This window comes from Chroicocephalus ridibundus, chromosome 1 (genome assembly GCF_963924245.1).
Source record: "Chroicocephalus ridibundus chromosome 1, bChrRid1.1, whole genome shotgun sequence".
NCBI classification, from domain to species: Eukaryota; Metazoa; Chordata; class Aves; order Charadriiformes; family Laridae; genus Chroicocephalus; species Chroicocephalus ridibundus.
Genome location: NC_086284.1, coordinates 154,043,046 through 154,060,728, shown reverse-complemented (window position 1 = coordinate 154,060,728; position 17,683 = coordinate 154,043,046). Strand labels below are relative to the sequence as shown.

The 17,683-nt window shown below is 50.6% G+C and overlaps 1 protein-coding gene across 1 annotated transcript in view; it reads right to left on the bottom strand.

Moving 5' to 3' along the window:
* The window catches only part of LOC134507941 (sodium- and chloride-dependent GABA transporter 1-like), a 28,974-nt gene extending 12,383 nt beyond the window's left edge, over window positions 1-16,591 (bottom strand). Inside the window, exons 1-9 of the mRNA XM_063318935.1 lie at window positions 16,298-16,591; window positions 10,948-11,079; window positions 10,144-10,244; window positions 6,511-6,620; window positions 5,995-6,127; window positions 4,663-4,797; window positions 2,719-2,822; window positions 2,303-2,427; window positions 1,363-1,475 (exon numbers count right to left, since the gene is read on the bottom strand). Coding sequence (XP_063175005.1) covers window positions 1,363-1,475; window positions 2,303-2,427; window positions 2,719-2,822; window positions 4,663-4,797; window positions 5,995-6,127; window positions 6,511-6,620; window positions 10,144-10,244; window positions 10,948-11,079; window positions 16,298-16,532 — 1,188 coding nt within the window. The 5' untranslated portion in view covers window positions 16,533-16,591. The remainder of the gene's footprint in view (window positions 1-1,362; window positions 1,476-2,302; window positions 2,428-2,718; window positions 2,823-4,662; window positions 4,798-5,994; window positions 6,128-6,510; window positions 6,621-10,143; window positions 10,245-10,947; window positions 11,080-16,297) is intronic.
* Between the last annotated feature and the right edge of the window lie 1,092 nt (window positions 16,592-17,683).

Here is a 17,683-nt window from a genome sequence, read left to right as displayed (position 1 = left end):
CTCCTCCCAGCTCCTGGGAGTAGAGAAGATGGAGACTTTCTACCCTAACCTGTGAAAGTATGCCAAAGTAACGACATTTTCTTGCCTCACAGGAAATGCAGTTTGGTCAAGGTGACACCATAAAGAAATACAAAGCATCCAAACTGAGCTTCTCACAAAATACCCAGAGAGCTGCCATGACTTGAGGGAGGTCATCCTCCCCCTCTACTCTGCCTTGGTGAGGCCGCACCTGGAGTACTGTGTCCAGTTCTGGGCTCCTGGGTTCAAGAAGGACAGGGAACTGCTGGAGAGGGTACAGCAAAGGGCTACCAAGATGATTAGGGGATTGGAACATCTCTCTTATGAAGAAAAGCTGAGGGATTTGGGTCTTTTTAGTCTGCAAAAAAGACAACTGAGGGGGGATCTTATCAATGCTTATAAATACTTAAAGGGTGGGTGTCAGAAGGATGGGGCCAGGCTCTTTTCAGTGGTGCCCAGGGACAGGGCAAGAGGTAACAGGCACAAACTTGAACATTGGAAGTTCCACCTAAACATGAGGAGGAACTTCTTTCCTTTGAGGGTGGCAGAGCACTGGAACAGGCTGCCCAGAGAGGTGGTGGAGTCTCCGTCTCTGGAGACGTTCAAAACCCACCTGGACGCGTTCCTGTGCAACCTGCTGTAGGTGACCCTGCTCTGGCAGGGGGGTTGGACTAGATGATCTCCAGAGGTCCCTTCCAACCCCTACCATTCTGTGATTCTGTGACCACAAACTGTTACCATGAATGCATGGAATGAAGCAGTTAATACTGATTTCCCTTATTTCACATACCGATTTTGGGGGTGAGGTAATCATGTTTTATGAGAACAAAGCAGTTATTACTTGAAAGAAATCATTTTCCTTTTTTCCTTGCCCCAAAGCATTTTGGCAGGGATAATTTCCTGCTAGCTCTACTTAAACCCTGTGAGCAGAGCTGCCAGGGTCACCCAGCAAGATGGGGACATGCTGTGCCCAGGCAGCAGCACCGGCACTTCACTAGGGACAAAAATTGATCTGAACGGAGAATAGGGACGTGGCGATTGTCTCTTATACGGCTGACTGGTTCTGCTGGGCTGCTGGAAGCTGGTCATTACTCTTATTTTTAATTGGCAGCAGGACAAGGACTGGTGCGTTGGGTAGTGGTCAGATACCAGTATATGTCTACTTTAGGGAAGAGCGCAGAGGCGATGACCACACAGGACCTTTTGTTTCATGCAGCTGTGTCTCACCAGGAAGAGCAAGAAAAAACCCTGCTCATCAATATCCCAAGGTGCAGAAGGGGACAACACCATCATATCTGAAGATATCTTCATATCTTACCCCACTTTGTCCCTGGGTCGTCTCACCTGACTATCCAGACCCAACATCATCAGCATGGAGAAGAAGAGGATCGACCAGAGCGGGGACAGGGGCAGCTGCGTGACAACCTGCGGGTAGGCGAGGAAAGCCAGTCCAGGGCCTGTGGTAATGAGAAGAGGGATGAGCCCACGTTTATAAAGCATTTGACGGGAAGTCTGAGCTAAGGGCCACAGCTGAACAGAGAGACAACGATCACAGTCAAGAATTGCAGGTATTTGATATAGGAGCTAGAAACACCTGAGCCTTCGCCCATGACACACCAACACGGTGGGGTGCGGAGGGGTAGGCTGGTGAGGCAGAAATGACTGGCAAGGCTTTGCCTTTTCTCTTCCTGCAAGCAAGACAGTCATTAAATTACTGCTACCAAATGGAGCCGCAGCACTTTGCTAGAGAGATAAACTGATATTCAGAGCTGTTTATAACTTTCCTGATGTCTTTTTTTGTTTTCCCGTCACAAAATGCTGTTCCTTGAGATAAAAGCTTTTTCTGGGAAGACAGCAATTTCAAAATATGTCAAAAAGACACAGTCCTATCCTGGTTAAAAAATTATTCTGAGATTACAATTTCAAAATTTCACATGGAAGAGGGACTCCAAATTTTGAGCACATCTACTGAAAATATAGGCAGTATCTATTCTCTGTAGGCAGGCCTCAGAAAGCAAATGTCCTAAATATTTTACTGCAGCAAAAGCACATGAAACTTCAGCATTAAAAGAAGGTGAACATTAAAAGCAGGAGGAGATGCCCCTTGAAGCCATACTGCAATGAAGACCAGCCACAAGTGCGTGAGACACATCTTGGTAGCAGGCCGTGCAAAAAGGGATTACATGTTTGGGTCCTGGTGAGGAAAGACCTGGGAGCATCCCATGCTCACTGGCAAATTGCTCTCAAAGGTTGCTGGTGCAGTAGACCCTGGGTTTTTGCTTACCTGAGGAGGCCAGCTCTGAGATTGACTTCTTCGTGATGTGCGACATGAAGCCAACAATAGAGAAAATAACAAACCCGGCAAATACACTTGTCGTGGAGTTTACACAGCAGACAATAATGGAGTCTCTGGAAGAGAGAAAGAAAGAAAAGAAGCCACCTGCAGGTCCCTAACAAGAGGCCAGGAGTGAAGGGTGGGGTAAACAAAAACCCAAGCCCTGTTGAGAGCAGTTCCTGTGCCATGGAGAGGCAGCATGGGGATTGAGTGTCCTGCGGGTGGGGAGCCCTGCTATGACGATCACAGAGTCCCCTAGGGAGTGAGGAGATGTCGGAGATCAGGCACCCCAGACTCACCGTGACCCCCTCCCCCACCCATGAGCACTCCCCACCACGCAGGAGGCTGGAAAAAACCCAACAGACCTGTAGACATTGTTGTGGAAAGTGTTGTAGCTCCCCAGAGCAATCAGGGATCCCAGCCCCAGGCCATAAGAGAAGAAGATCTGCGTGGCCGCATCCATCCAGACCTGTGGAGAAGGAGCCGGGAGAGGAGTGCAGCAGGGGACATTGCATGTTGCAGATATTTGTCCTGCAGCAGCTCAGTGCGGGGCTAGTGAGGGAGCTAGATGGAGACTGTGGGTCTATGGGCTTGGCCACCCAGCCCACTGGGGTGTTAGGACGTGTGAGCACGCTGTCACTAGGGCCATGGGTGCCCACAATGCTGGCTGCTGACCCAAGCTCCAAGGAAATGTTTGGGCCAGTGTCTGGAAGTGTCACAGCAGCCACCTTAAAGCCTGTAGCTGTGCTACTGCCAACCGGGCTGAACAAGTCTGAAGAACAGACTTTTTTCTGCACCTTTCAGAACATCTCTCTCCAGGGCGAGGTGGGCCTCCGAGATGGTGGTGGAGGCAGAGAGGAGAGCAACAGAGGTGTTTGGTGCAACCCTGTTTCACCTCTGGGGTGGTGATTCTGTGCCTTTGTGTCACACAGACACAGCTGGAGCACGCTGCCTCCTGGAGCCACCACTCATCCTGCAGCTCTGTGGGGTCAGCAAGGACCCTGCACCTCACCCCATGGGAAGGGGGCTGCCAGGGGCCTTTAACACAGGGCACTGAGTCAGGGATGTGGGATATGCCTCTCCTGCTTGCACTGTCACGAAGGAGTGTGCTAGAGAGCATTGCCTCCCAGAGGAGGGGGAGGAGCAGCAGCAGGGGCTCTGCATCCTTCCTATGTGGCAAGTGCATCGAGAGTGCAGCCTGGCTCAGCGCCAGTCATACATCCCCAGCCCTCCAAAACCCATGGCTTGAAGCTGCTTCCAGGAGGGAGGAAGCATCATGCATCCCGTTTTCTGAACCATGTCCCTCCGCCCCTGGTGCAGGTCAGAAATTACTCGTGCACCATCTGAATTTGTGTGTGTGTGTGTGCGTGTGTGTGCATGTGCCCGCTTTCTCACAGCCGCTCCCCCCGAGGGGTGCTGCTCCCCTCGGAGTCCCACATCCCGTGCTCACCCCCTCCATTCCTCTTCACTAGCGTGTCTTTGATTTTCCAATGTGGAGTTTCTTGTGCAAATAACTCCAAAGGACACCTGGCAAAGCTGGTCCTGGTGCCTTGAGGGCTTAAAGCCTAGAAGGCAGATGAAAAGGGGACAGACTGTTCTTTTCTTAATTGCATAGTATTTAAACAACTCTTCTGATTTTGAGAGCCCTATTTCTAATGCAGCTGGCAGTACGGTTTCAGTGAGTTTCCTGCAAGAGGGATCATTGGGACTCCTTGGGAAATTATGGGTGTCCTGTTGCACAAGTGACTGGTGACCTTTGGAGCCACGGGAGCATCGCTGCTGCAAAAGGCAGAGTCTGTGTAGCCTGAAACACTTGGCTCTTGCAAGCCTCTGTGCTCCTCCTGGGTCCCTGACCTCTTTCCGCTGACCAAGGCAATGTTACTGGCCACCACTCCTCATCTAAGCACCTCCAAAAATTGCCGCTGTGTGCACTGTTGCGCTTGTGTGGCTTCTGAGCTCCCCACACCGCATCGTCCTTTCTCTGGGACTGCCAGATCAAGATCAAATCACCAGCCCTGGGACAGTCAGTGAAATGAGGTGTTCCCAGCCCAGAGGGCAGGTTCCTTTGCTGGGGTAACTTCTCAAACGCCATGAATAGCACTGCTCAAATACAGCAGAGCTGCTGCACGGATTTCCACCCACGAAGGGCCTGCCCTTTAGTTTTGTCTCAGCCTGTGAGGGTTGTGACTGCTTCAATGGGGAAATACTCCATTTCATTTTTAATACTTAAAATATTCAAGGAAAGTGCCCGGGGAAGACTAATGTGGAGACAACCAGGAGGTAAGAGCTTTCTGCACTAGGCTACGAACCTCGGAGTCGGAGAGCCTTCTGAAGTCGGGCGTGAGGTAGAAGAGGATCCCCTCCTTGGCTCCCGGCAGCGTGACTCCCCGGAAGAAGAGGATGAAGAGCATGAAATAGGGATAGGTGGCCGAGAAATACACCACCTGCGAAAGACACCATGGGAGAGAAGTCCTCAGTCCACCAGCGCTCAGAAGCTTTCCTGCCTGTGGCAGTGTGTGTCCCTGCGAGGGAGCACGGACTCCCCACACACCACCACTTTTGGCGGCTTTTGCTCGTGTTTTCTGTCTCCCGTTCCCTTACTAGTAATATTTCTGGCCGTTTGAGGTTTCTCCCTGCCAATGACACGCAAGGACGCACTAATCACAAAAGTAGCAGGCTAAAGTCTGGATGAATTGCCCAGAGACAAGGGAATTTGGCACAGGGATAAATTTAGTCCACAAAAGTAATCCCTTTAAGTCATCGCATCCTTATTTTGCAGAGCTAAAGCTGGCGTTTCTCTAGTCCAATGCATCAAGCAACACAAGTCGTCTTGACTCCACCGCTTGCTTTTCAGCATCGTTTCAAGGGAGTGGGAGGTTTGTGGCATCCCTCATCATGAGGCCAGTACCGGCAATCACCAGGGCTTTGCTGCGGCTGCGTCGCTAAAACCTGTTTGAGAGCCATCAGGAAAGTTAACAGCTTAGGTGACCTACGCCTGAAGCCCTTCTCTTTGATTATTCCTTTCATAATATTGTCCCGCTATGCCATGCTGTGCTCTAAATAACACATCTCAGTATCTCAGCATCGCCGTTTAACTAAACTAAGCAATTGCCTTTCTGCTGTGCTAGCCTGAAATGCTACACAGTGAATAACAACGTGCTTCTGATCTGAAGGTCTCCCACCAATACCTAAAGGGCAGCAAGAAAATTTTCAAAGGAGGTGGTGAGGTTTTTTTCCCACCAGCAGCATTATAAGACACCATGATTTTCAAAAGGGTGAGCCCAGAAGAGACCTTGCTCTCTCAAAGGGCTGTCCCCCAGCTGGAAATGTAAGTAATCTCCAAAAATCTCTTCCCAAGTCCTTCAGAGAGACTGAGTGCTCAGACTCATGGCTTTACAGGAGTAACAAGAATTATTCTCTACGCTTAGAATGAAAATTACCATAAACATGGTAGCAATACTTACAACCACGAAAGGTAAATGTCAGGAATTTAACAGCATCTAACACAACTCTGCCTCGAAACGCCATAACCTAATGTTATAGGCATTCAAACAAAAATGAGTCACGAGGACATTTCGACAGCCGAGATCCGAGCGCGGCAATGAGAGGCAGCACTGAAACACCCGGTCCTCGCGCCGTACCTTGCCCGTCCACTCCACGCCCTTCCAGATGGAGAAGTAGACCAGCAGCCAGGCCAGGGCCAGCGTGCCGGCCAGGGGCCAGCGGACACTGCCGGGCTCCCCCAAGCCCCCAGACATCTGGTGCATGTTCCTCCTAGGGGTAGGAGAGGTTGCGTTAAGGGGAAGTCCGACCCTTGGGGGAAGAGGGACAGGAGATCCTGGAGGTGGCTGGAGGGCGAAGGGCCAGGCGCAGACAAGCATGAGAGCCCACAGAACCCTAAAGGGACCTGAGGCGCATCGTGATGGGATAAAGGAAGGAGAAGAGAGGCGGAGAGGCTGTTATTCCCTCTATCCATCTGACCCATGGCTGCACAGCGCACCCCATGCCCATGCCCATGCCCACCCTGGCCGATGGCCAGCTTTGACCCCCTCCTGCCAAGGCTGTCCAAGGAAAGGTGCCAGGCTCCGGCCCTGGCAAGCAGGTGCGATGGCCGCGGCGAGGGGGAGAAACCTGGTGTAGGCAGGCTGTGGACATACTCCCAGAACTCGGTGACGGCGCTGGTGAGGTTGGTGGTATCTTCCAGGGAGTAGTTGGAGAAGCAGCGGTCGGTGTTCCAGGCGTTCCCACAGCTCTGCCACGGCAGGTCCTGCACCAGCACAAGGACAGCAGGGTTACCATTAATGTGCCCTCTCCGAAGGGCCATGGAAAGAATGAAAATTGTCGTCTTCTAAACTGAAACACCCCCCCTTTTTCTTTGTTTTTTTTTTTTTTTCAAAGAGGATGGGTGGCTCCTCTGGATGGGCAGGAACCCTGCAGCCAAAAGCATGAAACCATTTTCCAAAATAATGATAAATTGGGACACGGATTTTCCAGGAAACAATATCACGACGTGATTAGGGCAATGCTGTAGCGCTAATAAAATGTTAGCAATTCCCCAGATAGAGAGCCATTTCCAATTAACTGTTGGTAATTAATAGCTACTAATTAAAATAGCTACCAGGGGGTTATTGTGTTTATAATCATTATGGCTTTTGGCTAGCTTCATTCAACAAGTGGTTAGAATTTACTGCACAAAGAATAAACACTGATTTGTTTCTGATCTCCCATGAATACCGAGCTTCAATGCTTAAAAAGCCACATGGCATTGAGGGACAACGGTTTATCTACATGAATAAACTACTGTAACATAAGCACAGGCGTAAATTTAAAGCACAGTAGTTATTTCAGGCTGTCCCTTGTCCTGATTATAAGCGGGACAAAGGGGTTCCAGCGAGATGTTCACTGTAGGTAGCGGTGTGACGGCAGCACACCCGCTACAGATTTAATACAATCATCTCTGGCACTGCAAGCGCTGAAACCGCAGCGTCAGGGGCTGCACGAGCACACAAGGTAGCTCACCCATGCCCTGCAGTGCCATGGCCAAGGCAGGCCAACGAAAGCAGCTCAGGTACGTCTCCATGTGCAGCAATCTCATTTCCCGAGCACAGTGCATGTTGATAAATGCAGAACGGCTATTCTGGATGATTTCCCTCTGCAGAGAAGACCTGAGTCCCCAGCTCAACAAAGCTTTAAGAAGATGTTTGTATGCATTCCTATTCATCCACGTACACAGACGCCTTTAGAAATATTATCTGTGTTTTAAGTGCTTTTTGGCATCAGTGCCTTTAAGTGCTGCCTTCACCCCCCATCTAAATCAGCACACTCCAGCAGACGATACCTCCTAATGCGCACGCCGCCTTGGCAGAAGAAGGGCTATGGAGGGGCAGGCGGGGACAGCCCGGTGGCCACCCAAGCTGTTTGCACCCGCCCGCTGATTTCATTGTGGACTTGCTAATTGCACTGAAGCAAAGGCAATGGCTCAAGCAGCACCACGCAGCAGCCCGTCAACCAAGCGGTTTGCACGTCAGAGGCGCCGCGCAGCTCTCACAAGGAGGGGCAGGCGGGGGGATGGTTTGTTGCTGCTCCATTTCCTCCGAATTTCAGAGGACAGAAACTGCGGAAGGCGAGCTGGGCTCCCGCTCAGGTTCAAAACACTCCTCCTCAAATATAGGAGGAACAGGGGACAAGCATCAGCCTAGATTTTTGATCTGCACCTTGGCTCCTTTCGGGAATCTGGAAGTATCCCCAGTAAAAAAAGGCCTTGAGCCAAACACCTGGAGCTGTCTGTGTAGATACGAGCACTGGCACCAATTGGGTCTGTGACACCTGACTGTACCAAAGCCTCATCCTAAAACGCACCCTGCCCAGGGTGTAACGGGGATGGGTTCCTTTGGGAGCAGACTTTTGTTCATTTGGGAATCCCCTGAGGATGCACCTAGTCATCCACGACTGAAAATTTTGTTCTGGACCCAGGAGCCTACAGTGGGTATTGTCAGTAGAAGCACAGCTGGGAATGCTAAACACAGAATTTTAGCAAAAGTCTTGATAGATATTTGAAATTTTTGATCAAACAAAAAGGGAAACTGAATGCACAATTATCATGACAGCATTTCAGGGTTATACCTAAATGAAAAAAAAGATCCCATTTGAACTACGGTGTTGATGTCTTTAAAGCTGCAGGTTGCTCAGAAAGATAAGTTAAGGGAGGTTTTCCCAGCTGCTGGGCTGAAATAAGTCATTCAGCTACCAAGAGGTTAATGTGGGGCGTGATTCTAACCTTGTACGGTAGAAGATCCCGCTGTGGGAAAGGAACAACCTTTAACATATACACAACCTATAAACCACAACGCCAAAATACACGCTAATGTTTTCCACATCAATTCAAGCAAATTTGTTTAAATTCAAAGTTTAAATCTAAAATATATATAAATTCACACTAAAAAAAATAGCACTATGCTAATAATTTTTCTTTAACTTCCTAAGCAACTTTGGCTGAAAATACTTATATTCGGATTATATTCCAGTATTGTCTCTTGGAAGTTACAGGGCATTTTTTTCACTTCAGTGCTATTTATTCAGCTTATGTCCTAAAATACTTCGTTCCTGTGAATTCATGGTGTGAAATGTGATACAGAATCTCCTCGTGCAATGCTAGGTGCCTTGGGCATGGTCCTTAGAAACAGGGCAAACAGAGAGTGCCTAAGCTTACGAGGGATGAACAGAAGGGGAAAAGGCACCTAATTAGACCTACTTGAAGATCCACGTGTAATCATAGAATTGTAGAATGTGTTGGGTTGGAAGGGACCTTTAAAGGTCATCCAGTCCAACCCCCCTGCAGTAAGCAGGGACATCTTTAAGTAGATCAGGTTGCTCAGAGCCTCATCCAGCCTGGCCTTGAATGTCTCCAGGGATGGGGCCTCCACCACCTCTCTGGGCAACCTGTGCCAGTGTCTCAAAAATTGGGCTAAAAAATCCCAACTTGTTGAAAAGCGCTAGCATAAGTACTCTAGCACAGCTCCACATTGTCTGGTCATCCCAGGAGAAAGAAGTGGGTGTTTCCAGTCTCTGTGGATAGCTCTGTTATCGTGTTATTGATGCCTTTGATGTTATCTGCCATGCTTCTGCAGAGACTGGTGTCAGTCTAGCAATCACAGGCACCCAGTCTCCTGAGGACGTGTTGCTGGGGCTGTGATAGCCTGGACACATACTCTTGATCTTTAAACACAAACTTTCTTCCGCGAGCGAATGTCTAAGACTGACTTTCCTTTCAGTTTGGGTTTTTGGTTTTTTTTTTTGTAAGACACAGTCACAAGCAAATGTCTAAATGCTTTCTGAATCATTTTCCCATCAGAAAAAAATCCCCAGGATTTCATTTATCAAGAGAAGCGTAAATGCAGACTAATTAAGGTCAGGACTGAGTGCTGGGTAATAAGAACATGTTGTGACAAAACCAGTTGTGGAAATGTGCAGCTGTTAGATTCACAGAGCTCTAGAAATAAGACAGAGACACGGGGTGGGTTTTAAAGACTAACATGAGTGGGAAACAGTTTCCAGAAAGGGAATGGGAACATCCCCTCCAGGGGGGCATCAGTACCCATCAGCACTGCACGGCTGCCTTCAGGGCTGATGGACCTCTTTGGGAAGACCCAGCAGGGCACTGATGAAGGCTCTTTGCTCAAACGGCAAGCAGTCGGTGCATGTTTTGTGGATAAACAACCCCTCCCCACAAAGCAGGGAGTAACGACCCAGAACACAGCCAATGCCGTGCTGCAGACACGTCTGTGACTCACCGCGGTGAAAGAGTTGAAGAGATAGTAGAGAGCCCAGGCGATGATGACGATGTAGTAGATGTTCAGCCAGAAGGAGAGAACCACGGCTGCCAGCCCCACTCCTGCGAAAGAAGGCAGAGAGCAGCATCAATCCAGGTGTCTGGTGCCCAACTACGCTCATGGATATCAAAACGAGTTTTGTTTTGCAGCAGAACCAAAAAAAGCGAACCAGCTCATCAATGCAGCACCTGGTACAGCTACACCAAACTGGTCAGCAAGGGAAGCTTGTTCCCCCACATCTCTCACCCACCCATTTCCACTGGGTGAGCAGTGCTACCTTTCAATAGGCTACAGGTACTGTAGGGAAAGAGCTCCATGAAAACAGGATCTGGTCACTTTCCTGGCAGAATCGCTCTTTCCCATAACCAAGGCATTTCTGAATCACCACTGGATTCCAGAATGCTGCTAATCCTGATACGGTGACCGGTTCACATTCTCTATCTACAGCTTTCCCATGCAATTAAAGTGAGTCCACGTAGGGAGGCTTGGGGCAGGTCTTCTGCAACCAGAGCCCCTCCATCGCAGTCCCTGCTGCTCATAAAGCGCGTTGTCACCACGCAGGACTGCTTGAAGAGAGCGCAGTGATGTTAGTGACTGCGGACATCAGGGCCAAGGACAGCTTGATAAAGACAGAGGGGAAAAAAACTCCCCTCACCTGCCACCCCATCCCAGTCCCCAGGGAATTGCTGATTTGCTTCCCAAACCATCGAAAAGTTTTTATCTGTCGTTATGTGCCATCGCCTTCACAAACTTACAGTACAGTACCTTTAAACATGGGTGCTAATTTCCAGACTCCCAGGCCGCCGACAGAGGTGTACTGGCCCAGAGCGGTTTCCAGCAGGAAGAGAGGAATCCCAGCAAACACCAGCGTCAGGAAATAGGGGATGAGGAAGGCCCCTGAAAGAAGGAGCAGTGTTACCAGATGGCTCCTGCTTTTACCAAGAAGTAAATGCCTCCAGCTGTGGTTTCTTGCTCCGCAGCACCCACGTGATGATGAGCAGACTTGCTCGGAGGTGCCAGTTTGCAGCTGGAGTTGGTGTGAGTCTCCCATTGAGATCACCACTGCCTTCCCCTTATTGGTTCCTATCACTATGGATATATGTGTATCGTCATATACACGTATATATATTTATATACTGGCATCAGTAGCTACGTGTCTCACTTTGTCATTAGATATTTAGGCACTGTTAAGCCCAACCTGACAACAAACCCAAAAGCTTGGACACAGACATTGGTAACTCATTCTTGTTGATGTTTTCTGTCTTACCTGCAGCAGCTCCCAATTCCTCACCTTGAGGGAAAAGGGCACAAGAATGTCTGGCATTGGCTACTACTTTGTTTATAGCTATTTTAGTCTTTTAAGAAAACGGTGGCTAAGACTGTATTTGCCCTTGTAACAGCCCTATACACCCCCTCACCCTTGTTCTAGATTTTACCCTTAAAGTTCCCAGTGAAAACATTATTCTTCTCTACAGACCCATGGAAATAATCTCGTCACTAGAAATGAGGGAGTGTTGCCATTCACTAGAGATATTACTTGCAACCCTGTTATTAGAGGAGCAAATAGAATAGGAGAGCCTCTCTGTGTGATTTGAAGTCTGTACATGTTCAGGCCAGCCTGACTTCTAGGACTTGGGACAAAGCTCATTTTCCAGATTCCTCATGAATGTGCTGGATCATGTCTTCATTCCCGAGGAGGACAAACTCTTGCAGAAGATGCTGGCTGGGGACAGAGAGGGGACACTCAGTTTGCTCAGCAGCAGCTGGCCATGTTCGGGGTGGTGCTGGTTTCTCCACTAGCCGGAGGCCTGAGCTGTCAGTTTGAGTCGTCTTCTCCCGGTACTAGTGGGAAAGCAAACACGGAGCCAGCGAGCAAAGCCACGCTCTGGAGAGCTGCAGCCCGGCTTGCACCTGGCAAAGCCAGGCTCCGGCAGCTGCTCTGCGAGGGCAGGGAAGCAGCGAGGCACAGCCAGGGATGCTGGCTCAGGGGACACCCAGCTGGGGACGCCAGCCTGCCAAGTGGGGAGCTGAGCCCAGCTGGGAGAGGCAGGCGCCAGCAGCCGTCATGGGAATCCGTGGGAGGCAGCGTGCAAGAGGAGCTGGCGGCGGGTGGCGGGAAGAAAACACGCTCCAGGCCAGCAGCTCGATGACCACGAGCCTGAATCACAAGCTGGCGTGGAAGCGCAGGCTCTCGGCTTCACCAGCAGCCTGGCGTGGAGGAGGGAACAGCTATGAGCATGGCTGCGGGAGGAGCGCTGCCCGCTCGGCATCCTCCCCTGCTCTCTCGCTAGTCGACGCTGCCTGCAAGGTCCAGACCCCTTGGAGCCCTGCGGAAAGCCAGGGTCTGTTCCAAGGACACGGATGGTGCCTCGCTACCGGTGCGCCTCATCGTAGGGCTTGGAGACTGAGCTTATCAGCAGTCACAGTGCCTTGGTCGCTTCTGTGCAAGCGGCTAATGAAATTTGGCCACAGCTCTGATGATCCTGCATTTTTCACCTAAAACAGGCCAGGAAGGTTTGTAGGTGAAAGATTTTATTAGACTATTGAGAAAAAAACAGACAAACTTTTGGACCCAGGTCATTTATCCTGGCTTGACTAAAGTCCTCTAAAATAGTGGAAAGTCTACAAACCAGACCGCAGCCTTGAACTGAGGGCTGTTGGCAATGAGACCACCACTCTGGAGGGTCAGGTCCCCAGGCAGACATGGATAACATCCCCTTGTGCTGCACAGACAGAGGGGAAATCAGATCTGAAATTTGTACCTAAAGTTTGCATGCCCGTGCCTAAATCCTTGGCACAGAGAGAAAGCGGTGACCTTTAATCTCTGGCCCTGGAGGGACTGTTGAAAGGTCTGGTTCAGTTCCTGGGCCGGCTACAAATGACCTTGGGAAAGTCCAAACCTTTCTCCAAAGTCCATGGGTGAAAAGAGGTGATGGCGTTGGTCCTGCCCTGCCTGCTGAGGGCACCGGCCCTTGGAGTCAGGGAAGGACCACACAGTGCCTGGCTCTCCCTGTGTAGCCCCAAATCTGCCTGCTGTCTCCAGCTCCTAATGCCATACAGCAAGGAATAATAATTAATCCTTAAAACGGCAAACCGCTCCCCACGGATCAGAAGTTGAGCATTACAAGCTGTTACATGCTGTTGCTGGGAGTCTCGACGTGTAAATGAGAAAAGCATGATGCTTATTTAAAGAAACGTTCTTCTCTCAAGTTATTCAAGCTCAGGATCTCACAGACAATTTTTAGCACCTACTGAGCCACATTTAGAGTCAATTTAGAGTCCGGTAAAATCCTGTTGACATCAGAAGCATGAGGTTAGGAATCGGTGTAGAGGCTGGAGCATTAGTCATCGCTGGGCACATTGAAGCTGGTTGCAGAGCCAGCGGGGAGCCCAGGCTTCACTTTGGGTAGAGCCTGCCCCTGGCCGCAGACGGGCCCTGCGCTGGGCTGCTGTACCCCGGCTGAAGATCCCCTAATTATATGCTCGGTTACAAGGCCGAGCAAATCGGCCGTGAGCTGATGCGATGTGACAGCGGTAAGTGAGACGACAATATTTCCATTCAGTTCAATTTGCCTGTGCGTAATGGAAGCAGCGCCCACCGCCGCGCTCGGAGCAGTGCACATGCAGGAGGCTAAAATTAGAGTCCCACCCACGGTCTGCTCCGCTCCGCGCCGCTCCGGAGGCACCTCCGTCGGGGCAGAGCCCAGACGGTGCCCACCCGATTGCCAATCAGATGCCGTGCGACCCTTCCTCCCTGCTCCCCATCGGCTCCCAGTGACGCTTTCGTGCGTCAGCTCTCCTGCCCGGCTCCGGCAAGCGGCAGCCTCCACTTTTGCTGCTCGTTATTGCTGGCTGCGGGAACAGTCGTGCCTGCGAACAGCCAGACCGCGTAGGGGTGAGAGGAGCGGGCAACACAGGTGGCCATGAACTGCATGAAGGGGCAAGCGGGGCAGGGCGTTTGAGAGGGGGCAGGCACCGATTCCCGCGTTTCATCGGTCCGGCATTTTTGCTCGCAGGCGGCTGATCTCTCTGCATCCCTGCAGCTGCCGGGGCAGAGATCACTCTCTGCGCCTTTGCTAGTGCTAATAATAGCCCTCCGCACCTCCACAGCACCCAGGATCTTGGCTGACTTTATAAACAGGGTCGATTTTAGCTTCAAAACACCCCTCATCTAATTATAGATATTGTCATCCCCACCTTTCTGTGTGAGGAGGCAGAGCCACAGGCAGCGCGCACCCGGTGTGTTTGAGATGGCGCAGCAATCACGGGCAGAGACTGGGCTAAAAACCAGTGCTGGGACTTAGCCACAGGGCTAATGTTGTATGAGGATGGCTAGTGCAGTCAGGTGCCGGAGCGTGGCTGGGTAAGAATGGCAGGCCCACAGTGTGTCTCTGGCAATGGTGGCACGGGCTCCTGTAGGTGCACCTGGCTGTTTGCCATAAAGCTCAACCGGCTCAGACCCACAGTCACGCCTCTGCACGAAATGACATACTGAAATAGAAATCTTTTTGTCCTTATGGATAACTGCCTGGTCTCCCACTCAGACTTGCCCCATGTGCTTCAGAGAAAGGCCCGACATCCTCCTAAATGCCATGAAGCTACATGGACAGACCGCTGCAGGGAACTAGTCCCCTCTCTTCTTTCCCAGGGTGGGAGGAGAAGAGCATCCTATGCAAGGATGGCATGGACAGCAGAAGTGGGCCGGTGATATGAGGAGAAGTCATGAGAGCCAAAGACAAAGGGGGGTTTGAAAAAGGAATTCAAGGCAAAAGGAAAAGAAAAAAGATGTGGAGAAGAAGCATAAGAAGAGAGCCTCAGAGCAGCATGAATGAAGGTGGCACTGGGGACAGGGACTCTGGGCAGTGAAGAGCTAAGAGGGAAGGAAAGAAAAACATGGGAAGACTAGCAGGCAATACTAAAATCATATATACAGCCTTAAAGGTGAGGCAAAGGGGTTTCGACTTGGGTGGGAAGTCTGAGAAATGGTTCAAGGAGGTGAGCAGCACTTCAGGGGGGACAGAAGGTTATTTTAGTAACAGGCACAAACAATGTCAGAGCTGGGCATGGTGGGGGAGAAGAAAAAGCCTCTGCTCTGCTGACACCAAAGCAGCTCACACTCACCTCCACAAAAGCATCTCCTTGCCAAGGCTGGAGAAAGAGTACCATTTTAGAGGGGAGCTGAGGCACAAGAGTGTATTTTCTGACTTGACCCAAGACATGCAGAAAGTCTGTCCCTGGGCAGGGAGGTGATCTCCCAGATCTCTTGATTTCTAGCCCAGCACTGTTTCCCCGTCTGCCTGCCTTTCTCTAGCCTTGCAATGGTTTGGCAAAGTCTCAGCTGAGGACTGGTAAGGAAAGGATGTATTGGGGCAATAACAAACAGAACAAAAATGGCTGGTGTCAGCTGTTCACAGAGGAGGGCACTGCTACCAGCTGCATCGGTTGCTATAAGTCCTTTGACAGCTGCCCCCTTCTCTTGTGGCCTCTCTTTTCCAAACATGAGGATGGAGATGATAACCGTGACCGTTCTCACAGCACTGTAGTAAATCAAAGCTCATTTTCTTCCATAGATGATGACATTTACATGTGCTTGTGTACATGTACATATGTATGCGTGCTTGTATATATGTCTACACAGCCCTGCTATGGCCCATGCAAAGCTTCTAATGAAAATACCTCAGACATGTGACCCAAACTTAGACGCAAAACTGTTACCCCTTGAGAATACGCTAGTCTGAAGAGAAACCCACCATTAGCAGATATAAACTGATTTCCCTGGGAATGCCCCAGCATCCAGCTGGGTGCCTATGTGCGTAGCCCTCCTCGTAAATAAATGAGGTCCCCAGACACTCTTTATTTTAGCCCTGCAAATTTGGACTGCAGAAGCTTGGCAAAACTCACGCTTCTTGATATATTTCTTCGAGCTGCTTCTTCCCAACCTGCACTTGCTAGTAAAGCCCTCAGACTGTGTGTCCCGACAGCTTAATAACTCACATCGTTAGGGAGCGCTCTCAGCCAGGGGACCAGCTGCTTGCCCGGACCCACACCAAACCGAAGCCCGTTCAGGGGACAGGGCTGCTCAGGGATGAGTGTAGGTGCTGTGCATTTCTCTCACCTCCTCCATTCTTGCCGCAGAGGTACGGGAAGCGCCAGACGTTGCCCAGCCCGATGGCATAGCCCACACAGGACAGCAAGAAGTCAAATCTCCCCTTCCAGGAGCCTCTGTCTGGGATCTCCTTCTTCTTGGTGACCACAGCCTCGGGGGTGATGGGCTCTGACTCTTCCAGGGCTGCCTGCTTCACCTCAGTGGGAGAGCTCAGCTCCACGGAGGTGTTGTCCATCTTGCCCATCGTGGCTCAGATGTACGGCTGCTCTTGCTCAAGCGCTGGAGGAGCAGGAAGGGCAGCCTCCACCCTGGATGAGCACGGATTAAATGGGAAGGGCTGGGCAAAGCTCCTGATGAGAAAGTAGAGAAAGAACGTGTCTTGTGTTAGTGTGGCGGGCTTAGGGGAGGGCCCTGCTGGGTCTAAAGTGCACTCACTGGATAGACTGGTGCACACCAGGACAGTGTATCTGTGTTTCCCTGTTTTCCCCAGAGAGAAAAAGGAGGATAATTTTGCCTTGCTCCACAACTGCCCTTCTGAGGAGCCATGGTCATGCAGACTGCTAACAACAGGCTCAGATCTGGCTGTTACCAGCACATAGCAAACCCCTCAACTCTTATCTTATCTCCTCTTCATCCCAGCACCTGCTCTGCGAGAAAAGCCCCAGGACCAGTATGCATGCAGGGAAGTCACAACCTGTGGGTGACCCACCACAGAGCAGTCCAGGCAGAGAAATATATCTAGCATGTCTGAGTGACGATGGAGAAGGGCATGATGGAGGTGCCACATCCCCAGCTCTGGGGCCCAAAACCGAGTGCGCCGGCCACGGAGCCATCTGAGAGATCGCGTGGCCCAGGCAGCCGTGCAGGGCTGTGACAGCGTAGCTTTGCAACGGCATCTGCCCTATGGACATGCCCCACATTGTAATCCCATGGCCTAATCTCCCCTCACGGCAGTGACATGGCCGTGATCACAGCTGTGCACTTGCAATGCCTGGCAAGAAAATCAGTGGTCTGCTCAGCACCTCCTAGTACAACATGTCGCGTGTGATACTGTAATTGCCAGGGGTATTGAGATGATGCTTGCTAGTGACTATAGCCAGCCTATGAACCGCCGAAATCTCAGCAAGTCAGGTGTCCAAAGTCCTGAGGACTAATCGGACAAGTCTGACTAAAAATGTAATGAATATTTCCATTGATTTTAGGCCCTAAGAAGTATATAACCAGCACACCAAAACAACTCAGAAAGAAAGCGAGAACAGGCCATGTTATTACACCGGTGTCAAAAACAATATTGCATTCACACCTTGAAAACTAAATGCAGTTCTCCCTTCACCTTACAGAAGCTATTGCGAAGTCAGAAAAAGGCACGGAAGAGAGACAAAAGGATGCTCAAAA